Source organism: Melanostigma gelatinosum (genome assembly GCF_949748355.1).
Source record: "Melanostigma gelatinosum genome assembly, chromosome: 17".
Classification (NCBI taxonomy): domain Eukaryota; kingdom Metazoa; phylum Chordata; class Actinopteri; order Perciformes; family Zoarcidae; genus Melanostigma; species Melanostigma gelatinosum.
In genome coordinates, this window is record NC_136650.1 from 14,720,095 (window position 1) to 14,747,770 (window position 27,676).

General features: G+C 41.2%; 2 protein-coding genes across 2 annotated transcripts; one reads left to right on the plus strand and one right to left on the minus strand.

The window, feature by feature from the left end:
- Positions 1-663: 663 nt before the first annotated feature.
- LOC306791698 (putative acyl-CoA dehydrogenase 6) lies at positions 664-17,430 on the plus strand (the record flags this gene model as incomplete). Its single annotated transcript, XM_079288559.1, has 9 exons — positions 664-864; positions 6,428-6,548; positions 11,319-11,448; positions 13,089-13,195; positions 13,640-13,807; positions 14,144-14,317; positions 14,851-15,012; positions 16,195-16,345; positions 16,979-17,430. The coding sequence occupies 9 exons, from the start codon at positions 664-666 to the stop codon at positions 17,067-17,069; spliced, it is 1,305 nt and encodes a 434-aa protein (XP_079144685.1). The 3' UTR covers positions 17,070-17,430.
- Positions 17,431-17,521: 91 nt separating this feature from the next.
- Positions 17,522-19,465, minus strand: bet1 (Bet1 golgi vesicular membrane trafficking protein). The gene is made up of 4 exons (XM_079288560.1): positions 19,304-19,465; positions 19,040-19,146; positions 18,876-18,932; positions 17,522-18,342 (listed from the first exon to the last, which is right to left on the minus strand). Exons 1-4 carry the CDS (start codon positions 19,320-19,322, stop codon positions 18,187-18,189), a joined length of 339 nt encoding a protein of 112 aa, XP_079144686.1. The 5' UTR covers positions 19,323-19,465; the 3' UTR covers positions 17,522-18,186.
- Between the last annotated feature and the right edge of the window lie 8,211 nt (positions 19,466-27,676).

A 27,676-nucleotide genomic window follows, 5' to 3' on the forward strand; every position in this document is an offset into this window, starting at 1 on the left:
TTCATAACTCAGTTTTTTATATAAAGAGTTCACACATCCTTTTCTCATAAATCTTTATGATACCTCTAACATTTTGTAGCATCTTTAGAGGACCAGAATGTGCAAGTTTTGCCTCCTTTTCTGCATATTTTTACTTTTTTTGCCTGGAATAGAATCAACTTTAGATTGTATTTTCTATAAATGGTCAAAATCATGCAAATCAACAGCTATGAATCTTTAAGACGGATGATTTCAACCGTTTTTCCTTCTGACCTCTTAGAATAAAGCATGTCTATTTGTGACCCTTGCCCACACATTGCATGTGGGATTTCCCCTTTGCAGATATAAGTTATCAATGATTTATTCAGTGGTTTCATTTATTTCACAATAAAATATCTCAGATTAGAGAAAAGAAAGGGGGAAGTATTGCTTTTTTCCTTCTCTCCTGTTCTGCAAGCCCACAGATTTATCTCGTGAACCCTTGTAAGTGGTTCTTTATTTTTTTTTACAACTAATAGGTTACCTATTTTCTATTTGTTCAGCGGTATTTCCCCCCAAAACGACAAGCCAACAGAAAGTCAAACACTACCAATATTTAATTTCCCACTGGAGCTAATTTTTCCTGCCAGGAGAAAACAAAAGTTCACAGGACGCGCATGCGCACACAAACAGTTGTCAACAAAGATGGCGCTGTCCGGAGGAGCTCTGCGTTTAAACCAGCTGATTATCAGTCGTAATTTCTACAAATTCACCTCATGTGTTGGTGTCCGGTCGTTGTCTGATAACGTGTCATCTGAACCCGTACCGCCCAGGGCCCCAGAGACCGTGGGGGGCCATTTAATCTACACACAGGAGCACTTTGCATTAAAGGAGTCCCTCAGAAAGGTAACTGTGACATATTCTGTATCGCTACCGTCGTAGCAAACTTGAAAAACAAAGCTAGATTTAGCTTTTTCTTAGCTTGTGACAGGTGGGTATTTAAATGTATATGTGTGTTGCTTGAACGCAGCAGTGCTATTCTACGTAATGCACCTGTAAGAAGCAGCGGAGGAGCAGTATAATGAAAGTGTGTGATAGGTCACCAAGTTGTTATGTAGCGTTGGTCTTATTTATATAACGGTGCGTAATAACCCTACTAAATGTGTGCGTACGTTCAAAGGAGGAAATGCACGTACGTCAAAAACATTCACATTTTTAAAACCTTGCATAAGCCTGCCAGTGAGCTATTTTATAAATCCTAAATTAACCTCTAAATGTGCAGCTGGTCACGTGCCGCCCTCTACACGCCCACATTCAGCCATGCATGGTCAATGCAAAGCACCTCATGAATGTTGATGCACAGACATGACCTGGGGCCTCATTAATACGTGTTGCGTACGCACAAAACGTTGTGATCTATTAAAACAAACTTGACGGGAGAATGTACACAAACTCTGACCCATGCGTACCATCATTTTGGAGACAATAGGTGACGCAGATGGTGAGGTGGTGGATTGAAGCCAGACTGTAGAAGTACAATGTGAGAGGCGTGAATGTGTGAGTAAAATCGCTGCAGTGCCCCCGACTTTATTGATTAATTTATAGTTTATTCCATAGTGACATATTCAGCATACTGTACAGTGTACACAAACTCACTGAAACAGCTATCTGATGAGAGTATCAGAGCTGACATGGCGGTGCCTGTCACACACCTTCTCCAGTTACCTCACCTTCATCTTCACCACCTGCACATAAAGATTTGCAATGTGTGGAAATAAAGCCAGTGACAGCTCTCGTACAATTACTCCATATATTCTCATTATCCGCCCTAATGCATAATGCCACAAGAAAGCACAAGTCAATTAACAAATACATTTAAAAACCTATCCAGGGTGGTGGATGCCACTGATTGCCGTGATCATTTTGGAATCAATCAGTCTGACTGCACACTAGATACTCCGGCACTGTTAGGACTGCCTTTATGGAAGAATCAGGAGGGAACGAGTGTTCTACCTCTCGGTAGTCGTCGTGATTCACCGTAAAGAACCGCTGATCAGCAGGCTCATGTTTATGCAGCAACATTCATGAGATGTAATGCAAATATTGAGCTCTTGCTGTTGCTCTGCTGTTGAATGAGGAGGAGGGAAAAGCATAAAACGGTTGATAGCGACACGTCTCGGTGCGATCGGACCCCTGAGGCTACGCTGGTTTATGGCACCGAACACAGCCTGCGGCTTGTGTGTTGACCATCGACTAATGTTAGCTAAACGGTATTAGCTTGCCAGTGTTCACTGTGTAAGCTGCCCTACACTCCTACATTTACAGCCAGCTTCATATTTAAACCTTTGTAGGTCAGGTCAGTACACAGAATTCATGTGTGGAAAAGTCTCTGATGCCAGAGGGGTTTGCTGAACTGCCTTTCAAACCAGTGATGTTAGCCAATGTAGTTCAGCCAAAGCAGATATATTGTTTGTCCGTATCAAACGCATTTCTGGCACTGGATCATGGATTTCATCTGCCTTATCTAGAAGCCACAGATATTGTACATTTGGGAACTGGTGTTCTTCCTCTTCTTGTTGAGTTTGGCATGTTCAAAAATATGCAGTATAGGAAAACAGATTGTGTAAAATGGGAAAAAGTGATTCCCACTTTCTTTTGTACAGTGCACACACAAGGATTTAAGTGTCTTTCTTTTCCATGAAATTGCTTAATAACCCGGAAATATTCTGGTGTAGAGATGATCAGCTATTTCTGTCTGAAAAGCCCGGAGGAGAAGTCAAGGTGGACTAATCATTTAGTATTTACTCAGAGTTCTCCAGTATTACTGTGTGTGTATATAGTACATTTATATTACGGTAGTGGCTTTTGAGCTGGGTTAGGCAGCCGACTATTTGCTCTTTGCTTTAGCAAATGGTGGGTTTTAAAGTCGTATTGTTCTCTCAGATTCTTTCCCCACGTTTGTTCACTTAAACTCAGTGTGCCTCGCCTGTTTCTGTCGCAGTTCGTGATTAGGGTTATCGGACATGCAGAGCTTTTATTTTTGAAAGCTATATATCAACAGCTGCTAACTCTAGTCGTAAAAAAATTCAAAGCAGGTATTTGTAATCAGCGTGACTCATTTAGGATACATATTACTCAACTAGACTTTGGAGACAAGAGACTGCAAAACTAACAAGTAGCTAATTTAAGGCAGCAGTCAAAGATGTGGTGCGGTAAATGGGGGGGGGGGGGAAGCTTGTCGTGTGACTAAACCTTCAACAGGATGCAAGGAGGTTGGAAATAAACTAGCACTGGGAATAATGGGAAGGTTGAAAATGTGAAAAGGAAATGCAGAACAATATGTTGGCAGTGCAGGAAAGGGAACTTGAGGCAGCGTGGTTTATTAAAGGACTTCACTGTTGGGTGGTGTGTGTTTATAGATGGGACACAAATGGGGTTATAGGAAATCCTTCAGTGACTGTCCATGGTCAGATGTTCATTGTGCCAATGTCTTTATTGTCTGGTAGTGATTGGTGTGTGTGTGTGCGTTCAATAGTGTGGTGCTCATGCAAAGAAATTAGTCAAGGTTCCTGTCTCCCACATGTACAAACCGTGTGTGTTCTGCTAGGACGAGGAGCCAAAATGCATTTCCTCAAGACTTCTAGGAAGAGACTCCTCGTGTGCAGCCTCCCATGGTTCCAGACTGGGATCCCCCGGTGCTTTATGGTGGTTCAACCTTTTGGCCTGTCCGGCTGTTGTCATGATTAGTGTTTGTGTGAGCGAGAGGCTGTAGCTTTTCATCTCTGCTGCAAAACTCTGAAACTGTAGACACTTTATAACGCATTGATTTGGCACACGTTTGAGTCCATTAGGGCCCGGGTATAGTTTCTTCTTCATTCACACATTGTGATGTATCCTAGACTGACTGTCTGTGGAGGAGTCAGCCATTTGTATCCAGTATATAGGATTTTATATCATGATATGGATTTTCTCATATTCAACTTTTGAAGCAGTTTATACAAAACATAACCAGTTGGGAACGTTTGTTGCTAATCTTGCGAATTAATGACATGAAAATATATGTAAGAATAAAAAATAAATAAAAAAATCCAGAACTTAGCAGCCAATGCTGGTAAATTGCAAAATAGCCGGATATGAGATAATATAAATATAATACAACCAGAGATATCAAGATTTTAAAAGGATGGTTGAGCAATATCTCTGACAGCTGACTCATTTCTATCTCCTCATAGTCGGACGATTCGTCATCTAATTGACAAAATGTCTTGACAATATCGTATAGTGAGTAAACTTCTGAATCCAAGTATATGGAGTATATTAAATACTTTGTATTCTATAAATATATGAAAAATAATCCCACGTTAACGGTTTGACCTAGAAACCCATTCTGTATGTGGTGCGCCAGGGGAAAACACTCCAGACTGGACATTTTGCAAGACCTGATAGTGCGATGTTCTTGACCCCGTCCCACTACTGGGCGGTTCAGGGATGTGAAATTGTTCTGGTATGCAACACAAATAGTCCACAATAGCGATGAAGGATCACTCCCCGATGAACTTTTTATTTCCCTTTCCCGCAGCTCGTCATCCCTCCCTTTCCCTCCTCTGAACCTTGACCATGGATGAGTTTATTGCAGGTTAAAGGGGACCCGAACCTGCCTTTTTAACTGCTCGCTCTCGTGTTGGCCGTTATGTAAGCAAACCTGATTTTTAACAGATTCAGGCCCAAGCATGTTGGAAGCAGTGTCTGTGTTCTGTTTTGAGCAGCAAAAACATGATTTCCGTGTTTTCTGTCTGCCTCGTGTTGCGATGTTCCTCAGCCGATGCGTTTTTCTTGGCTTGTCGAGTGGTTGGCTGGTTTGGTGTTTGTGTGTGTTGGAAGGGAAAATGATGAGTGTGCATCACTTTTGCAATCCTGGAAAAAAAACCTGTGGATTCTTCTTCAGTGCTTTGTTATAGTTTGAATGGTAAAACACACAGGACTAATAGTCAAATAGCGTTTATGGCTCATTTACCGTAACATTACGTATCAACGGACCACACTTGAATTTGATGTTTCCTCTTTATGCCCCATGAGATAAGTTTAGAAAGCCTTCTGTTTGGGGCAGAATTGTTAACCAAAGATGCCACACTGTATATATCTGCAGCCTATTCGCTGCAAGTTCCTGCAAAATGTGCACGCAGGAACATCCCAACAGATTGATAAGTGCTTCTCCAGCTGTGGACCACTTCCAGGTGTTCGACATGAATCACGGCGCCAACGTTCAACTTCACTGCACACATTTTGGCCATGACTCATGAACTGTTAAAGCACAATGCTGCTTGAATGTGGTGACGAGAGACAAAACAAATAGCTTCTCTCACTGTACTTCTGCGACAGGATGAATAGACTTTGTTCCTCCCTTATGAATGAATTATTATGTTTAGTTCTGATAGAAATGAATGAGCAGGCATCTGGTACGGTTAGAGATATGTGAAGTTAACAACATCCACGTCCTATGTAGCGAAAAATATTATAAATAACCTCAATTCTTCCCGTCTTCTTTTTGTCCTAATCTTAAATCAAATACAAAGCCATCCTTCATTTTCAGCCAGTGGTGTGTCCCAGGCTTTGTGGCTGAACAGATGAAGTGGCTGCTAACCAAGAAGGAATGTCTTTAATGTGGGTTTCAGTACCGAGCTTTATTTTTGCATGCTGTACTAAATATTACTTGAGAGGGTTTTCTACTCTGCCAAGAATAAAACGGTGGCGGAAACTCTGAGTCATTAGAATATTGCCTTTCAAATGGTTGGATGCAAACATGGTGAATATCAGCCCAATATTGGCTGACAAACCGCTCGAGTGTAAAAGTCTCTGTCATCCTTTTAAAAATAAAAAATAAATAAATAACCCAAAACACCTAATGTTTTAATGGACAACTTTACCGTTTTGTGTTAAAAATATTGTAACTAAATTCTGTAAGTGTCTCTTTTTAAGCCCGTTTTTTTTCTGTTCCCTAACGTCACAGAATGCGATTGAGGCCAAACCCGTGCCATTGCTTTATGAGCCTCAGCTTGTCGTATTGTATGTCACTAGCCAAGCCTCGGTTATCAGCAGGGGACTGATAACATGTAACTAGCATGCCATGCATGCTGACATTGTATTTGCATCATTGTAGATTCACCACGTATTCCATATCTCCAGCCTGCTCTCTGTTCATTGATATTTATAATACCTGGTCTGCTAGAGGTAGATTACATAGACTTAAGTAGAGACTTGCTCTGCAAAGCAGAAAACCCGTAAACAAGTCCGTGTGTGTGTGTGTGTGTGTGTGTGTGTGTTCACTCATAATGTATATCTCCTTGGTGTCCGTTATGAGACAGGAAATAGAAAAGCAGGGCTCTCAATTGTTGTTGGAATCATAAAAAAAATGTAATATGTGCTTAATATTGACACATCGTATCTCTCTCCTGTTGTGTTTGTGCTCTAGATCATCGACCAGGAGATCAACCCCCACGTGGACCAGTGGGAAGCAGAAGGGACGTTTCCAGCCCATAAAGTCTTCAAGATCTTGGGAAGTGCCGGCTTTCTAGGAGTCAACAAACCAGTTGGTAAGAGTGTTAAAAAGCAGCGCATTCATTTTCATAAACACACGTTTGAGTGCGGAGTTCACTACTCCTGTTGTTGGGGAGTTTAACATGAAGTTACTCATAATGAAAGTTGGCGTTTGTCCACCTGCTTCTTGTCTGTAATTGACTAACAGTGAATGCTGGACAGGTTTCAGCTCCTGAGACCCTGAAAGGGAATTTAGGATTTCCTAAATGTAAGTGATTTTCTTTGTGGTTTTTAAATCGGAGACGAATGACATGTTTATAAAAACGTACCAAGGTTTAATTCCTCTATTGGTTTTTTTGTGCATTATCTGGAGCAGAGCGATGAGGGAAAAGGTCTGTTTGATTTAGAGACCCAGACGCCTTTTCATTTTGAAGGATGTTTGTTTTCAATGAAAGGATTTCAGGAGATAATAAGCCTGCTGGGAAATGGTAATAACCTTCATGTCAAAGTGCCAAACTCAGAGCACCTGTTAAGGTTGGAAACTCATTTTGCCCAATTGTGTCTCACTGACAACATTCACTTTACATTTTTGAGTATTTTGCTTTTAACATTTTACCTGCTTTCTTTTTGTACATTAACCTGGACGCCATGAATCAAGTCAAGAGTATAAAACCATTAAAAACCCAAAGATGTGTGGCTTGTGTTTGCAGAATGGGCATCCACGTGACATGAAATGCCTCTGGAAGTGTTTTAAGGCACCGACTTTAGTCCATTTGTGTTTTTTGGGCATTTTAGTAGTTTTAGTCAATCCATTCAAATGAATCACCTGTCTTCATATGTGTTTTTGAGACATGCCGTCTCTGTTGCCGTTGCAAAAAAAACTCCCATGATACATCTGTGAATTGACAAGGCCTTGCTTTTAAGGAAACCATTTTTCAATCCTAGAACAGACGTGAATAACACGTTACTCAGAATCACAGGTTGTGGTTCGGGATCAGTGGATCAAAATGTGTTCCTGCCTGACCATCTCCGCTTCAAGGAGCATTAGGCATTTCTTTTTCACAGCTGGATTCATATTCTCTCTCTGTTTGACGGCCATACATTACAGTTGGTTTAGAAATGTTCCCACTGTGATGATGGCTGCTGGTGTCACGGCAACATCCCACAACAGCTGCCTGAGACACTTTATCTTATTTCCAGATGTGTACCCAGCTGTGTCACTGCTGGGATGAGTGCTGCACAGTACAGGACCACAGAGTGGTTGTGTTGTCTGATTCATTCTGAATATATAAAGAGATTTGTGGGAAGTATTTGACAATCACAGTTATACTATATTCATTTCTCAAATAATTCACCGCGACTCATCGTGGACTTTCCGTGATATTATCACCGTTATGCTGGAAAAACAAATCTATCAACAAATAGTGTTGAACACGGAGCTCTGCGAGGAGGACTGCACTACAGGTCTGTAGGTCAAAGAAGAGGGAGGGCGAGGGATTTAAAATGTGCTGAGTACACAAGGCTTAAGCATTAATTGGCAGGATTAGAGAGGAGGAGGAGGAGCAGCAGCAGCAGCAGCGGAGGACTGTGTGGAGACGCATTGTGTTATCAGGTGGTAGATTACCTGGGTTAAGTATATAGAAACAACTGTCAGGGTTGACATGTTTCAGCATGCAATTTAAATTGAGCTGACATTGCAGTGCAGTATATCTTATTGGGTCTAGTCTTTAAAACTCTTCTAAAAGAAGGATTTTTTTTTAGGCAGTAAAAGCTGATGAATGTTATGCTGTATTAAAAAAAGATGGATGCTGCACTGTGGGATCTGGCTCCCTCTGATCATTCTTTCTGCGTTCATCTTAATATTTGAAAGAATGTTAGGAATAACCAAAGCTGCCATGGTATTCTATGTCTTCAACTAGACGTGGCTTCGCTGACTAATGAAGAAGACTCTAAGAACTCTGCTCTGGGTTAAGTGATTTAGAGGCTGGGTGACAGGAATGGGGATTCAGGAGTCTGTGCAATAGAAATGATTCATCCGGTGGAATGGGAGAAGAACTCAAAAGCCAAATACATTACAAAACAATCTCGTGCAAAAATAGACACTCGCGGGATAAAACATGTGCAAATGTTGTGAGATTTCATAATCTGTTCAGAATAAACGTAAGAGCATCTTGCGATGTGGTCACAGCCGTGACTCGAACATGATTCAGTCTTGTTGCGAGGGAACGGGTAAACTGCACGGGGAATACGTGAAGGTATCTCACGTTACAGTTAGAATTGGGAAAGAATTCAGAATATTCATCGTTTTATGGCAAATAACTCTAAAATGCTCCATTCAAGACTAAATTACTTGTTTATTTTGATTTCCCAGTAAACATTAAAAGAGCCACGTTTTACAAGTCATAGTGTAAAACAGATCTACTGTTAAGAAGACGACGCCCCTGCTCTGAATCTGGCAGAGGACCGGTTGCACGTTATCGCCCATCTTCACCTGATTTCGGTGAAGTTTCTAAGCCTTTAATGACTAAGTGTGCTCCTCGTAGGCAGCGAGGACTTACAATCAGGGAAAAGTGAGTACGGGGAGAGTGCACTTAATGGATTTACGCAAGGCAACAAAGTTGACGCTCCTGTTGACATCTTTTGGAGCTCAGCATGTCCCTTTTTATTTAATCCGCTGACAAGAACACTACACTTATTTTCCACTCTCTTTCCACGCACAAGGAAAGGCATTGCTACCTTCAAAACACGGGAACCGGAAGTTTTCCTAAGGCAGCCTCGTTGAGGGACAAGACAGGGATGAGCCCTGGCTCCCTGCCTGTTTTCCTCCGCTCTGAGAGAGAAGTATCCGCAGTTCACACCATGGCAATGGCCTCTTGCCTCCTGCCTGATAGAACCTGGCAGCCTCCACAGTTTTCTATTCAACTGAACATATTTGCTGCTGATGTTTAGCTGAATAAGCTGTTGGAGAGGCTTGTGTGTCCAGGCTGTTTCCTTCCTCACACTTTGTACTTTAGTAATACTATGATACATGCATTACAATGGCTTGTGTTTTCTCTTGCGAAACATTACTAACACAGCCACTTCTCTGATTTTATAGTACATCACACTGTAATGGTGATGCGTGCATCAACTGTCACGGATCCAAGATTATGACTCATCGGCCCTCTTTCCCATGTTGTCGCCCTCCAGGTTGAAGTGTTTTTTAATCATCAGGGCACTCGTGTCGCTGAGCACACGGAATAGAAAAGCGCACTCTCTTCGACGTTGCCGGTGTCTGCTGGTGCTGCGCCTTTAAATCCTCTCGAGCTCCATCCTTCAATATGTGCTTCATACGGAGCTCCACCTGATGAGAACCTACGCTGAGGACCATCTGGTGTTCAGAAGAAACATGTGTATAGAATTGACATTTGTGACAGAATTGTGTTTGTTTTTCTTCTGCTTGCTTGTTCAACCAGACGGCCTGCTGTTTAGCTTAAAGTGGGATAAACCTCGGTGCTTCCCTTGGTCCACATCATCCACCGCGGGGTTTCCAGAGACTTATCGCTGCACAGCTGCACCTGTTTCCTCTTATTTTTGGCTTTCCCACTCCCCTGTTTTCCTGTCCCACTATATCTCCCCCTTTTTCTCTGTCCCCATTTTACTTTGCTCTCTTTCCTTGTTCTCTCTCTGACGGTGTGCCAGACTGTGCTTTCCATAATTTGACAACTAGTCTTGACAGGTGATATTAAACCACTTTGCTCGAGTTGTAAGCCTCCATGTGGTAAATTCGCGAATAATTATTCATTGTCAGTCAGTGCTAGTATCCATCACCCAGCGGCTGGCGCACTGTTTTTAGTCAAGGGGAAACTGAGCACCGACCATTTCACAAAAGCTCAGTCTTGTTGCTGTCGGCTGACAGGACATTAGAATTAAGAGATTATCCCTAAACGAATAACTGTCACGTTACGTTTGTTAGACCGTGCATGATGGGATGATGACGTCCCAATTTTTTGTAGAAAAAAAACTTTAATTTTCATATTGTTTTATTTTTGAAAGCATCTGAATGTGTCTTTGTTCAACACAAACAACTTCAATAGAAACGCAGTATAAAAGTGAGCACATTAGCCAGCTCAAATAAAATTGCCTTTATCTTGAGTATATTATTGTAAAAACAAAGAAGCCCATTCATTACATAATAGACGGTGCGGCTGATGATGAAAGGCAGATGAAAGGGAAGAAAGAGAGAGGATAGCTGGTCTTTTAAACATGGTTTATGACGCACCGTTCAGCTCCATTAAGGACCTACGGTCTTGGAAAAATACCTCCACTACCAGAATGAAAGGAATAGACTTCTAAATGGGTTGTTCAAAAGATGAAAATCAAGTTTGATATGCTGAGCAGAACAGATGAGATGACGCTGAGATGTCGGTGACCCGTATCTGCATCGCGCTGCAGAACTACCGGCAGTACTTTTTACACGTAATTATTACAGATGGCACAATTAATGAATACATCCTGTAATTAATTGAGCTCTTGCGCTGGTGCCAACAGATCAGTTCACAATATTATATAGGTGAACGCCAGTGTGTTCAGAATATTTGGCAGGGATTCTATCACAGAGACGGGGTTGGCGGGTGCACGGCAATGGTTGCATTGGTACGCCATTGTTGCTTCCTCCTGCAGATGAATAGTGAAGGTCCACATCTAGAATCAAAGGTCATCAATAAGGAAGATAAGAATCTGCACAATGAACGTTCAGCCTCGAACTGTCTCGAAAATAAAGGAAAAAGAGTGTGTTTTTGAAGCGCTACAGATAAAATGTATTCTTATTATTTTGTCCTGTGCAGAGTATGGAGGATTGGGTCTTGACTTCAGCTACAGCGTAGCAGTTTCAGAGGAGCTGGGCAACATTCGCTGTGGAGGCGTCCCCATGGCCATCGGTGTACAGACTGACATGGCTACTCCTGCGCTGGCCAGGTACAAATCCAGGGGTACATAAATAGAGCATGCGCAATGTTTGATAAATCTACTGATATTTTGTCTTTTGTGAAAAATGCAGCTTTGATCTTCATGTACCAAATCCAGTGTTTTCTCCGTTCCCTTTTTAAAGCAACTCCAAACTGTTTGGGTTGGCGACGTGTCTTTGATTGGACATTTACATTCTGCTTGCTGCACTAATCTCCCTCCGCCGCTGCCTTTTTATCAAAAAGGACAACAACTCGTGAGGGACGAGGGAGACTACGTCCGCTTTGTGTTTTTGTTCCTTTTCACATCATTACTAGAGCCACTTGTAACCGAGCTGGAATGGTTTCATTCCGACGTGATAAAAGGTTTCCTGTAGTGCTACCCCTGGCAACAATTGTCGCCCCAATTAGCCTCCAGATAATTATAGTGTGTTTGACTGAACCCAACGTCCATACTATTCACAAAAGCATCTTTGTTCCAGAAATGTTTTTCATTGTTTGGTCCAGCTCTGCAGAGCCGTCCGCCTCCTTTTTTTTATTTTTATTTATTTATTTATTTTTTTGTTCAATCATCTCTCGCTTGTGTATATTTTACTGACTTTTATTGCTCTACATACGGACAATGATTATTTTAACAGCTGCACTCGTTAACAAGCAGTAAGTTGCACTTAATGTGATGCAGTTTGAATCAATTTTATTGTCCTACAAATGCTACAGCCGAATGTCTACTGTTTCTACTGCTAAATAAATGCAACTCATTTCTACAAGGATATCACCTCTGGAGGCAGAGGATTGATTATAGCCGGTTCTGCTGCACCATCTGCTCCGTTGCGTATAGTGAACAACTGAAGCTGACGTTTACTGCTGCAAAAGTATCATAAAAAGTATCATCTCGGATACTTTTTACCATATTCTGTGTAAAGTATATTTGACTTTAATGTTGGCAAACTTATACATATGTAGATGAAGATAAAACTCTTGACAAGCCAAGAATATTAGCCCTCTGATATATTGGCCGAATACTTTATTGTCCAGGCCCTGTTTTACTGCCTTAGTGGTCGTATTAAAGTTATAGGCTAAACGATACTGCCTGTCGTCCATCCCTTTATCAGAGTTACCCTCCCTAGAGAGGGTATGTGTATTAATATATTAGTAATTGGTTTTCTCACCCATGTAGGGCCTTGGCTTGTTCTGTGGTATCAGCCTGCTATGAACCAGCTGCAGGTGGCAGAATACAGAATTCAGTGGAACAGACAGTGGGAGTCTCAGGAGCTTAATTAGGGGATCTGCACTTGATTGCAGCAAGGACTACGTGCTAAGAGAGCGGCAAAAAGGAAAAGATATCATGGGAGCTTCAGGATAAGACTCCCACCTTTGTCCCACTGGAACTGTAATTGCTTCAAACATGGCAGTGTGGTTTTAAAGCACCAAGCCATCTCCTGCTTTATCTTGCTGCAGTTGCGCTGTACAGTGATAAAGTTTCACCCAACTTTTATCACACACTTGCCTGACAATCATGTTTGTATTCGATGTAAATGTAGAAGTATTGTAGGAAATCAACAAGAAATGCTCTTGGATTCCCCTTAGTGTCACTTTTGTAACTGCTAATTAATACTTACAAACGTGCTTTTCTTTCTTTGTATACGTGTGCAGGTTTGGTTCAGCTGAGCTCAAGGAGGAGTTCCTGCTTCCCGCCATCATGGGAGACAAAGTGGTCTGCCTCGGAGTTAGTGAAGTCGGAGCCGGCTCTGATGTCTCGAGTACGTCTCTCCTTCATCATCTTCTGCTCATTTATTATCCCTTTTAAGCTCCAGTAGGACCATTTTTGGATAAACTCGTGCTGCAGAAATGATTGGGCAGCAGCTTTGCAATCAATCTGGCACTGATATTCTCTCAGGAGAGAAGGGTGGCATGATGAATGTGAAACACTGCATATAGGCCTACATTCTCCATCATCAGATTTCACCACCTTTTGCCTCCTATTTCTGGATTAGTATTGCATTATGTTTGAATACGCCAGCTTTAGACATTTTTTGCCGAACTTGTATTTCTTGGACTAATCATCTGCTCATTGAACCTTTTTATCCTAACATTTAACTCTCCTATTTTCTCTCTCTCTCTCTCTCTCTCTCTCTCTCTCTCTCTCTCTCTCTCTCTCTCTCTCTCTCTCTCTCCACCCATTTAAACACCACACATCGATTCAGGTATCCTGACCAAGGCAGTGAGGAAAGGGGATGAATATGTGATCAACGGGGGAAAGATGTGGATCACCAACGGTATCCAGGCTGACTGGATGTGTCTCCTCGCCAACACAAGTGACGGGCCCGCACACAGGAACAAATCCCTCATCTGTTTGCCCATGAACCTGCCAGGTAGGTCTGTTAATTATCTGTGGGATGATTTACCTTTTAACAGCAAAATATATATATCTATTTTTTCTGCCTTTTAAGCCTTTTAAGATTTCTCATCTGGGATTTAAAGTTAATCTAAAAACAGCCCTCAAGTTTAACATTCTGTGTTTTTCCACTTCTACTAAAATGGATGATTTCCTGCAACACTCCCACGTGATTTTCCTGAGCACATTACCCTAAAGCCCCCTCTTTAGTGCGTCTGCATCCGTTCTATCAATAGCATCTGTTATTATTCGCGTGCCTTTGCCAAGATGCATGATGTCGTCAATTTCTCTTTCCCTACGCTTCCCACTGTAGGAGTGCACATCGCCCGCAAGATTGAGAAACTCGGTATGTGGTCATCAGACACGGCTGAAGTGTTCTTCGATGACGTTCATGTGCCCTGCAAGAACATCATCGGCCAGGAAGGCATGGGCTTCACCTATCAGATGCTTCAGTTCCAGGAAGAGAGGCTCTGGGCAGCGGCCAATGGTGAGTGAGCCTCTCTTACAGTTCGTCTCCCCCCCCCCCCCCCCCCCCCAATATCCAGTAATCGGACGTCATCGTTCCTAGTTTTCTTTATTTCCTTTAATTTTTCACGTAATCCTTCACCCCCAACGCAGTCTTTCACCACATCTCGTCTGGCTCCTACTGATCTTAACCGTAAATGCACAGTTTATTGTATTAAGGTCTCATTTCCGTTATAGTTACCAAGAATTAGGGAGTTCAGGTCACATAGTTCAAGCCATTCATCTTCTGTAAAGTACTTGTTTGCTTTTGATTTTGAGTAGAAAGCATGCATCAATATGTCCTTTGGCAGAATTTATTAGAAAATGTTCAGGAGAAGTGGGACTTAACATTCTGTTACTAAATCTGAAGCTTATGCGTCTGGCCTGGTAAACGTTTGTGCATCATATCATATATCAGAGACACAAAGGACAAGCACTCACAGACATGCAGTAGTATGCATGTAGTAGTAGTAGTAGTAAGGCCACATCTCTGTCTCTCTATCGCAATACCTCCAGTCGTGACCACGATGGACAACATCATTCAGGAGACCATCCAGTACACGCGGCAGAGGAAGATCTTCGAGCAGCCCGTCCTCTACCACCAGTCGGTTCACTTCAGGTTGGCTGAGCTGCAGACGGAGGTCGAGCTGCTCCGCTCCCTTCTCCACCGCTCCACAGGTGGGATCCCTTTATCTACAGACATTACAGAATGAAAATGAAAGATTAGTGTTTGGTAGTGTTGGCTGCATTTTTTCTTTTTTGGCTCAGAGGATGGAGGCTCACAGTTGTTTTCCAAACTTTTCCCAAAATACCAATTCATTGGTACACCTTTTTGCTAGTATTTATTAGTTTAAAAAAAACATTTATTTTCTAAATATACATTTATCTGCAAAATCCACCTTTCATAGATTAGGTTCCTTTTCGTCATAAGATAAGGTAGCTACAGTTATTTCACATTCAGATATTGCATATCCACAATACCCTTAAAACCCAGGCCAGGAAAATATATGCTTAGATTTGTATGTGCAGTATTTTAGGAAAGTCTTACCAAATGAATGCAATGCAGCTTTCCTTGTGGCACTTAATACCGTAGATAAGACTGAGGTCTCGGTAACAAAAGCCCCAATTGACTTGGCTCTCTAAGAATGATGCGAATGCCAAACTAGCCTTGAGTGGGTAATTTGTCCATGTACCATGCAGCAGGTTGGTTTAACAGATAGAGGACAATGTTCAGGCTGGAGAATAATGTGGTTGATTGTTATTAAGTGATAAGTTAACAACAATGTGTTTGACTGGCTATAGACGGAACAGTAGTTGTTAGCTTTAGCATCGAAATTGCTTGCAACTAGATTGCCAAAACAACAAGAATTCCCTGGATGAGTTGCATGGTTTTCACTCTGAGGTTAAGTTCGATCCTTCTTATAGGGTGCTAACATTGCCTTTTCTGTTTTCCCATGTAATTATTTTAGTGAATTGTTATTATGTTCATCTATATTTGCCTCTCAGAGAACATAAATATATTTTTTTGTCAGGGAGCTAAGTGTCTTGCTCAAGGACACTTGGATTTGGATTTGGTTGGGGGGGGGGGGGGGGTTCAAACTCCTGTTGTTTCTGTGTGTACTGGCAGAACTTCAAAACCCACAGCCACACGGCCACTTGAAAACTGGTCCATACAACTGCTCCTCCAAAATAGTGAGCATTGATCAGCCACCAGTCACTCTGAAACTGAACCACGTTTGGTTGTTTTCTTTGTGTCCCTCGCTACATTCTTTTTAACTCTCTTTTGTCCCGCTGGACATTTTTCAATCGTCCATGCTTGTGTCACTACTTCTGTCCTTTTTTTGTTTTGGCTCTCTGCAGCATTGTACATTAAAGGCAATGATGTCACCAAGCTGGCATCCATGGCTAAGTTGAAGGCAGGCCGTCTGGCCAGGGAAGTGAGCGACAGCTGTCTCCAGTATTGGGGAGGAATGGGCTTCACCAGTGACGTGCTGGTCAGCAGATTTTACAGGTGAGTGTGGTCAGTGGTCAGAGAAAAGGTATCTGAAGTAGAATGTCTTTAGTTAAGTGATGTGGTTTTGGAACATATTCTTCATCACAGTTATTTATAACCGATGCCATGATTTTCAATTACTTTTCAGCCCTGTGCACATTTATTTATCTCATCCAAAATAACAAATATCTGTCCGCAAAACCATGACATAGCATCACTAACGTGTGTTGCTAGCCAACTCTGAATATTTGGCAGCTCACTATGCTTTTTGAGAGGGTAGAACATTTGTCTGGTAAGAGCAACCCCACCAGTTGGCAGGAGCTTGATGAAGCCATGAGAAAGTTCAATCAGATTGATTGATGGCTTCTACATGAACATAGCATGTGATCAAGTAATACAAATTATTGAAGAGACATGCAATTAGTCTCAATCTGTCTCCTGTTGCGCACTGTTGGACTGATTCAGAATCTGTACTCTTATTTTACACTGTGCTGACACCTACTGATGGGGCATATAATGCAGCTGAACACAATACACGATACTCACGATACACAATGTTACAATGTTAAACAATCATTCAAATGTTGGCGGAAATTGTGATGATTGTTACAGAGAAAACACCTGGTTGTAACAACTTTCTCCTTTCCACAGAGATTCCAGGTTATTGTCAATTGGTGGAGGGGCCGATGAGGTCATGCTGGGAATCATCTGCAAGTACATGGACACACTGCCCAAGAAATGATGTCATAAACACCTGAACCAGACGGACTGATGCATGCAGATAATGAGCCAATCGGTCCCAATGAATTGCTAAATACAAGTCACCTAAGTGCAGTTCTGATATGTAAGGAATCTTGACATATACGAGGAAGTTAGATTGTTCTAGTGTTTTGCCTTTGATTGTTTTAACTGAACTGTATGTGGTCTGATTAGCTCACACACACAGAATTATGAAGCTCCTGTGTTCAATGTTAACAGCCTACAGTTGAATTGTATTATTTGTAATGAGTTAATTTAAACATTTAAAAAACAATCTATTTTCTGGAATAGACTTAACAAAGTAATGTGTGCAAAAATGACTGTAAAATAAATATCCAAAGATTTTAATGTGTTACTGACAAATTTATAAAAGTAAAATACCAGTTCAGTTTTAATGTTTGTAATGCATTAAAGTAGCACACTTATACTGGTTAATTCAGAGCATAAAATGTGTTTATTTACATCAAAAAACTTTTACAACCAAAATAAAACAAACACGGTTATTCATTTTTGAATGGCTGTAATAAATCCATTCATTCTTAAAAGCAAAAACACTATTTGCTTCAAGTAGTGTTTTATAACTTAATCACTTTTAACACAACATTGTATCAACAGATTTGCCAATTAATCACTCTTATCCCATCTCTCATAATGTGCCCCCGACTGCATTAAGCTTTTTGACACCGTAGTATCTCGATAAAGTAAGATAATCTTTAGTCCAGCAGTGGGGAATATCTTCTACAGTTGTTACACGTTCAATGTTGGGTCTCATCTTCTCATCCAGCTAAATTGGGCTGATATCAAGCACATACATGTACTGTCTGTCTGCTTCAGATATACAGTACACAAATCCTACTTCACATGTAATTAATCATCTTAGACCCATTTCACTTTTTGGGGTTCCATCTCACAGCATCAGCAGGAGTTCTTTCATGACTCAATGTTGGGGTTTTTATTCATGAAATGCTTGCAGATGTGGGTACATGTAAAGCTGAGACACTTAAAAAAAAAACATCCCTGCCTCTCCTGACTTTTGAGGCTCATCAGCATGACACAAACTGTGGATAAAGGGGAGTTAGGAGGCCAACAGGGCCCGCCTATCACCTCAGCTTCATGAACCAGTACAGGACAAAGAAGACGAAAAGGCAGAAGAGCAGCATGTAGCACAGCAGCTTGGCCTGACTGCCTCTGGACAGCTGCTTCACTCTGCCGATAGTAGCACCTAGCAGGCCACCTGTTGAGTCAAAGTCTGTGTCCTGATGTGGGATAAAAAGTTTAAAGTTCATGCAGGCCAGTAAACACACTGTAACATGCAGTTCCTGGGTTTACTCACACTGATATGCAAATACAACTGTGAGGCACTTTGATAATTCCACACTACATTTCAGAGGGAAATATTATAGTGTATATAAAGTTATCTTTATGCCACTTTGTTCATCTGACAGTTATATTGATGATTTTTAAAACAAACTATGCTCATCCTCTATAATATGATTGATTCTATTTAAAATACACAGCAGTACATATGATGTAAAAGTATCTCACCCTACTAGCTGTAACATTAAAATGATGCTTCCAGGTTAATTAATCAACACTCATAATAAATACTTTTACTGCAAATACTTTTGTACTTATGATTTGAATGCAGGACTTGTACTTGTAATAAGTACTTCTTTTTTTTACATAGGGATATGAGTACTTTTACTTAAGTAAAGAATCTTAAATAGCTTTCCCACCACTCATATTTAGCTTAGTTCATTTATAGTCGGTAAGAAAAAGTAAAACTTGCCATATCACCCAGCATTGTATTCTGGTATTTGACTTCCGTTCCAATGTCGATAGACAGCTGTAAATATCAAGTAACAACACATCAACATCACATTTAAAACAACCATATCTATGTTTTGTATTCGACCAATAATAAAAACATTTAACTAACGTTACGTTACTTACACTTTTCAAAGCGGTGACTTTAGCTCTCAGTCCCTCCTGTAGATGTTCATTCTCCTCTTCATACACACTGTATCCACTCGCCACATAGTTCCCAGGGCCTCCTTCGCCTAACGAAACGAGAACGATAATTAACACACCGTTTAGTTAACAGTTAGCTATTTTATCCGTTCACAACAACGAACGTTCATTCACACATGCTAACAACATTAGCTTACGTTAAGCTAGCTGTTAACCAACGTTCGTCTGTCAACGTCTGTCTCTTACCCAAACCGGCGCGCCTCATCTTGAACCAGTGAAGTTGTCCGGTGGCTTACCCGTTTATAACTGTGTGACGTTTAACGCAACAACGTCTGACTATATAAGATAGAAATGACAGCTAACGGGGATGGGGTCTCTGTGGCAAGTTCGTACCAATAGGGTTTAGCACAGCGCCATAAGCCACGTCATCATACGGTGGCCGACGAGGACTAATTCTTCGATGACAAGCCCCGTTATGCAAAAACAGATGAATGCATGCATAAGCGGGAATGTGTGTGTTTTTTGCTCATTTAAATATGTGTTGATTAAAATTACAGGTAATAAATTGATCGTGAAGTCAGTGCTTCAGAAATTAGACAAACAGGGGTGGACGTAACGTAATTTACTCTCGCTACTGTAATAAAGTTGTTTTTTGTGTATTTGGTATTCATCATTGTAAATCACAATACATTTCTCAAGCCTCTTCCGTAACAGAGCAGAAACACAGGTCGTGAAAGAGTCCTGATAAAGTATGTGCCACCAGAACAGAATAAACGAGATAAATCAAGCTGCAAGTCATCGAGTCTGCGGCCGGAAATGATGACGTCATAAATGTTTGCGTTCACTTCAAGCATATCCAATTAAGCCTGAATGCAACACATGGCGAGCCTTTTAAGTGACACACCCACCTGACCTGACCTAAACAGTCGGGCACGAGGGATTTACATGCTAAAATATGCTAAATACATATCCTCCAGTGGATACTTCTGCGTTAACTGAGGAACTTCTTACCTTCAGTAAGGTGTGTGAGGACTGTCTGTTGTTTGACACTGTGAATCTATGATGTGCCTATAGAGGGGCACAGTGGGACCAGAGAAGCAGAGTGGACAGGTTATACTGGGACCAGAGAGGCCGAGTGGACCGGTAATACTGGGACCAGAGAGGCAGAGTGGACCGGTTATACTGGGACCAGAGAGGCCGAGTGGACCTGTAATACTGGGACCAGAGAGGCCGAGTGTACCGGTAATACTGGGACCAGAGAGGCCGAGTGTACCGGTAATACTGGGACCAGAGAGGCCGAGTGGACCGGTAATACTGGGACCAGAGAGGCCGAGTGGACCGGTAATACTGGGACCAGAGAGGCCGAGTGTACCGGTTATACTGGGACCAGAGAGGCCGAGTGTACCGGTAATACTGGGACCAGAGAGGCCGAGTGGACTGGTTAAACTGGGCTCAAGACTTGGAGGGTGCAGACAGGTGAGTACAAGCAACGCACCATGCAAATGACAATTTGTTATCAGCTTTGTTGATGTTTTATTCTACTGTTGATACTATAGCAAGATGCATGGTGTCATTTTGTGTATTGTCGATCATTTTTGTGTAATTGTCTGAGTTTTGTCCTTTTTTGGGGGTTAATTCTTGTGAGGCTGCAGAGTGCCCAACTAATGCAAGGAAGGAGTCTTGATGCTGATGGTTATTGCTTACAGATAAAATAAATATAATTATCAAGACAAAACGCTGTAGTTAAGAAGAAAACAACAGATTATCTCATATTATAAAGCATTGGTCCAAAAGCAACAAACAGAATGGGTTATTCTCCCTTTGGTGGGAGAAACGCATTATTTTAAGGAGAAAATTGCTATGATCTTCCTTTTGGATACAGACAGATTGTTTCCTTTGAACATTGTGAAATGTGACCACCATGAAATGGAGACAAATATCCTTTGTAGATTTAATAACGGGGCTTACTGATACATCAATCGGTGCTGTGTAGGATAGAAAAGAGTTTCTCAATATTTCCAAAATCCTAGAGGTGCTATTTAGCGGTGATTAGCTTTCCTTATCCCCTCATACATCATCCTTCACCTAGCTGTGTAGCAATATTGCAGGAGACAGCTAATATGATAAAGGAGATTAAAATGACATTCATAATGTTAATTTATTCCAATCCAATATCTGATAAACAAATACAACTTTAAGCTCCTATCTACCATAATGCATTGCAATGCCCCATCACTCATCTTTTTATGTCCACCTAAAGGCTTTGCTGTATGCATGACCTTGACTGGAGTGTCCAAGAAACGGAGGATATTGATTGAACTGTGTGCGCATCTCAGCCTTCATGGATTTCTTAGATGGGTCTTTAGAGTGGAGAAAGGCTTTGGACACTTGGAAACTGGTCTAAATCTTCATTGAACCTCTGTAGAGCCGGACCACTCATGGTGCAATGATCAATCATAAACTTTGGGCACATATGCCTAAAATGTCCTTTTTAGCCGGCTAGTATCCATCTCTTCAGATCTGGCTCGCCCTGATTAGCATCATTTCTCAAGAGAATGAAACAACGGATGAGTCAGATGATGGAGGAGTAGAGGTATCGAGGAAAACATGCCGGAGGAAAGATCAGAAGGATGCTATTGTGCTTCCTACTAATCTCGGGAGAAAGGATTTTGATTGCCACACTTAACATTGCTTTGAACCACAGTTAAGGAACTCTGCCAGCCCTGTAGCCGTGCTCGACGTTCTCTGGGTTAAACATTGTTATTATATTATTAAGTATTTGGATCAGGAATACTGTTTCTCAGAAAGAACCTAAATCCTCTTTCGTTAGTAAATGGTTTTAATGAGAAATTTAGTCGAATAAAATTTTGATGTGTATAATAATAAAGTATTACATTGTTAAATAAATCAATACCCGCCCCTTCACCTCTCAGCCAATCACCAGTGCCCTCAGCCTGTAGCCTTGTTAAGCTGGATAATAGGAGAGGCTAGTTATTATACAACTGTAACTGTGCGTGGTGTTTATTTAAAGTAGTAGACTCTAGTTTGTTGGTTCAGAATTACTTTGGCATTGATGTTGCTCTTGTGAAAAGGAGCTAGCTGGCATCATTTTGGCAACAGTCGGTGAGGGCACATGTTATTGGCTGGAAGATAAGGGGGCATGACAAGTGACTGACATTAAAGTGTCATTGGATGATATGTCATCATAATTAGTTTGGTTGTCAACATAATAATTGAGCATTGATAATTTATAAAATTATTCACAATGTATTGGTTTGTATAAGCGGAGAAATCCAAACTATGGTATGACTTTCCTGACATCTGGAAGGCTGGTGACCACTGGGAAATTATGGTTGAATCTTTGTAATAAGCACATTAGGCAAAATGTTCTGCAGCATCATAAATGGCAGACTTCTTAATTTTTCAAATTAAAAGAAAACCTTAAGGAGAAGACTTCTTAAAACACACAACATCTGCCAGAAAGAACACAGCTGTCTGTTAAAACGTGTCTACCGGTGTATATACATGATCTGAGCAGATACAGATATGTATGTGTGTACGGTATATAAAGTATATTTTTTCAGGTTACCAATTTTCATATCAATAATTGTAGAGCTTCTGTATTTTCATCATACATGCATACATACATACATACATACATACATACATGCATGCATGCATACATACATACATACATACATACATACATACATACATACATACATACATACATACATACATACATACATACAGAGAGAGAGAGCACGAGGTTGGGGGAGTATCAGGGCAGAGATGTTTCTTTCTCAAATTCATCTATTTAAAAGCTCACATTTTAGCTTCACGGCGTTTCCATACTGCTGAGCTCCTTTCGGAGATCCCCCGTCACTCCTAATGAACAAGACTATTACTCAGACTGAAATAAGTTGTCACCCTGTTGGGTCCCTGTTACTATTCACTCGTCTCGTCAGTGCATTCGTGATGAGTGTGTGCGTCTGTGTCGGCACCTGATGACGACCCCCCCCCCCCCTTGAATCTTATTTTGAAATGCAGCAAAATTCCCCTATTTAAGAAAACCTGAACATATGAGCTTCTTGTCCGTCTTTCTTTTGTTCAAACTGAGCTTCGATTCATGAGTTGAGACTAACAGGGATTCCCTTGACAAAGGAGATGCAACACCATTTACAAGTGAAATTAAATATTGATTCACTTTAGCGTCGCTCCCCCCCACTTGGAGCTGGGCTTTCGAGTGGCTTTGTCTTCATTCTGCTTGTGATGTACACAAACCTATTTCGTCCTTTCTAACAGATGACATTTTATCAATGTAAGTCACTCCAAGCATGTCTGGAGATTACATCACTGTCTTCTTATCTGACCCTTGATGTAATGTCATCTGACTGCCGGGCTTTGCACTTTAGCCTTCCCCTGTCACTCCCTCCTTCAAGAATACACACACATGTGCACACACACCTCTGATAGCCAATCCTTACTTCTCTATCGACACTTAATGTCGAGCAAATACATTTTCAGTGGGCTAAATGGACACTGTCTGCAAGAAAAAGTAATATACGTGAGCTGTGTGTTTACACTGATGTTGGCCATTGCTATTGCTATGGTTAACTACGGACTGAAACCATAACCCCCCCCCCCCCCCCCCCCATAAGGGAAAATATGTCTGTGTGTCTGGTCACCAACTGCTTGCTTTGCCGAACACACCGTCATGTCCATTAGCTACACACAGATGCATTGAAATTCAATCAAGTGCACCGTTTACCTCAAGGCCTGATGCAACAGAATGTAATTGAATCTACACCTGGTGGAAATTATCTTGCATTATGGTAATCACGTTGAAATACCTTTTTAACTTTGCATCATTAAATCTGAAACCAATCGCTCCTGTGCAGATGTGAAAAGTAACTTAGTGACTAAGTGCAACTACTGGAGTACATTATTGTCACCGCCGATTAACAGTACTTTTAAAAGTGTATATATTTTTATTTAATCATAAATGCAATAAAAAAAAATTAAATTGAACTGAGCATATAGTAAAGCCATTTTAAGATGCTTATCATGTTATACAGAATAGTCATTGTGGCCCAGAAACTGGTTTCTTGCACTTTTCATTGTTTTTATTTTTTTGTCAAACTATTCCCAGGTCCAATAATTAACATTCACACTGAAATTGATAGTGTTTGGTATAGTTCATAACTATAAATCAGCTTTAAAAACTATCCATACTGTATTTTTTAGTATGTAAAGGTAACATAAAACCAACCTGCACTTAAGTAATGAAGTAAATGTACTCTGTTACATCCTACCACTGGCCTTAATCCTGTCTCTAGCCCATGTGAATCAATCAACAACATACTCTGTTATTTCCTTTATTCAGGCAAACATTTGTCTCAGGATGTTGAAATATCACAGCCTGTTTTGGGAAACTCTTCCAGTCATAACATTTATAGACGTGACAAGTTTAATGTTCAGGAATTATTTTTGGTACAGAGGAGTTTGCTTAACAGCAGAGCAAAGAATGAGTACACAGGAATGTTCCTAATATTTGCTGCTCTTCTATTTTTCTTGAATTAGTTTTGTCTTAAATTATATTGTTTATGCATTCATGACTTCCCAAGCTGGTTTGTTGTGCAGCCATCGTTTTTGGCAGTTTTTTATTTGATCTTTAAAAACAATGTTTATTAACTTGGTAGGATCGATGTCTCCCTGAGACATTACGCTGCACGCAATCAACCATGCACTGCCGCAATTCTGCAATTACTCGCACACAAACCACGTCTGGAAAAGATCTCTGCCGATCTGCGTTTTATAGTGTACGCCTTGCACGAACTCGGTCCCGGAGGAAATGGCGATATATTGTGCAGTCCTTTTAAAAGCATCAAAACATAAGGCAAAAGAAAAGGAGACTTAACAGCAATTAAGAACAGTGTAAGAAATAAAATACAGTAGTAAAATGCAGAAAATTGATGAATATATTAATTGAATGTGGTTCAATTAAAGGCAGCAGCAAACAGAAAAGTCTTCAATCTGGATTTAAATGAGGGTCTCAGCAGACCTGCAGCTTTCTGGGACTTTGTTCCAGATATGTGGAGCAGAAAAACTGAACGCTGCTTCTCCATGTTTAGTTCTGACTCTGGGAACAGAAAGTAGACCGGTCCCAGACGACCTGAGGGGTCGGGATGGTTCATAAGGTAGCAGCAGATCAGAGATGTATTTTGGCCCTAAACCATTCAGTGCTTTGTAAACCAACAGCAGGATTTTAAAGTCAATTCTTTGTTGGACAGGAAGCCAGTGCAAAGACATCAGAGCCCGTCCCAGCTGACGCACAGATGATGATTCATAAAGATGAAAAGGCATGCTTAATAAGACGAGCTAATTATCTTTTCCTGTATGTCCACTTGAAAGGGAAATGTTTGCAAAACAAATACACACAATTAAGTTGAGTGAGTCATGAGTCATAAGCCATCCTGGAGCAGATTGAGCTTGTTGTCTTTGATCATATGGAGAAAAAAAAACATTTCTGTCATCACTTTCAGTTCCTGCAGCCAAGTTGAGCGGTTTCATTTCAACGCGGTCAGACGAGAGCATTAATGTGCAGGCTGGTTCTGCTCTGGGGCTGGTTTTCTTATGCGAGTCTTGCAATTTGAATGGTGGTGAAAGTCTGGGAACTGACCGCACGGACGTGCTGATACGCCGCTGAATCATATGCTGTTGCCACAGACCTCACGGCTTTCTATTAGCCGTCATGAGTTGCTCTCTGCAAACCAGACAAAGCCTACCCTGATGTGAATTCCATTTGAAAGGCTTACCGACACACCAGAAACATAATCACAATGTTATGCACTGCTGTGCCCCTCACGTAACCAAAGCTTTGGTCTGCTGCACTCCTCCTCCCTATAATATGTCACCGCACTGCATGCCTTTGTCCTGCTATAATTGTGTATCACCAGGGCTCAATTCCAGCACCCTCTTATACCCCCGGTGCTCTGCACGACGAGCTCTGACAAGTAATTCATAGTTTGCTGAGTAGTGCTATGCATTTCTTTACACTAATCTCCCCTCAGGGAGGTGGCATAATGTCAGCCCTCCTGTTTTGTTGCGCTTGTAGAATACTTATTGTGACCGAAGCTGGCCGTGCCCAGGTACAGTTTGTGTGTGTGTGTGTGTGTGTGTGTGTGTGTGTGTGTGTGTGTGTGTGTGTGTGTGGGTGTGTGTGTGTGGGTGTATATATTTATATTTCCAGGCGGAGCCAGCTTAGAGCAGTGTTTGGAGAGCAACTTCCCACTGAATTACTGCAGCGGCATTACATTCCAAACATTGAGCCATATGGTGGACATAATGTGGCTTGTTTGCGCATTTCACACAGAAAGGAGCACAGCAATCTGCTAATTTTGGCAATGTGTGCTACTGCGTGGGCTGAACTACAGCCTGTTTATTACAATACATTATTCTCGTAACACTAGTGCCAATGTTATGTCAGTGCTCTCTCTGTGCCCTGCATCAATGTTGTGCTTATTGGCACATTGCCACAGATTAGTGCTGCTCTAATGTCCACTATAATCGAGAGAAAGCCACACAGCTGAGACAAAGCAAAGGTAGCCAGATATTTACCGCACTTCATATCACTTGTGTTTCTCAATTTCCCTGTTTTAATGAAAAAACAATCTTGTCTTACCTTTCACAAATTATTATTTTCCCTTTTTTAAATGTAGCAATTGGATCCGTAGTTCATATGCAAATATCTTTTTTTATCATCTTTTTTTTATAGCAGCTTAAGTGAAACCATGCCACTAAGATTTCTAATTTCATTGGGTACAGGATGACCCTGTAGAATGCAAAAGCATCATAATCAATACATAAGGAACAGAGCTATTCATGAATTGACTGGTAGACAGATGCGCTTATCTTACCTTCACACTGAAACAACTTAAACATGGCATTCTTCTGTTAACTTGGCTCTCAATGAAGCCTTGATTTCTTTGCTTTTTTTATTATTAATGGCTTTACGCCGCATATGTTATGTTATCTGAGTCGTAATAAAAGTTTTCATATGGTTTCTGATGTTTCACTAAAGTTGCACAGTGACTTTGAGTTCACACCAGCACCTTCTGAAGACACCCGGTATCTTCAAAAAAGAGAAAACAAGTGTGGGAGGAACATCCAGATCCCATGCTGCCTTTTTCATTCTATAACATCCTGACCCACTTTCCAGACTACATGAGCTGTAATCTGATCATGAAAGCCAGCACAGGTATTAGCGCGGGAGTGTTTTCCAAAAAGAGTAACACTGAACCTCTGCAATTTGTCACAGCTGAGAGAATGGAAATCTAAAGCCGGAGGCCATGTAACGGAGTTATCTTTTAACTAATGCACCAAGTGTTGTAGGGGTTTAATTACTCATTCATCACCGCACTTTAAAATCACTGTCATGACTGATATCCTGATTGGTTATGAGATGTCACTGATCACAATGCTCTACTTATTTACTTATTGGCACTTTTCTTTTCATCTCCAACAACAGTGCGACTGAAGGAAGAGCAACAGTGCCCCCTAGTTTAATGTATGAGAGCGATCCTCTTCACTGTCCAAGCTCTGAAGGAACAGTCGCCC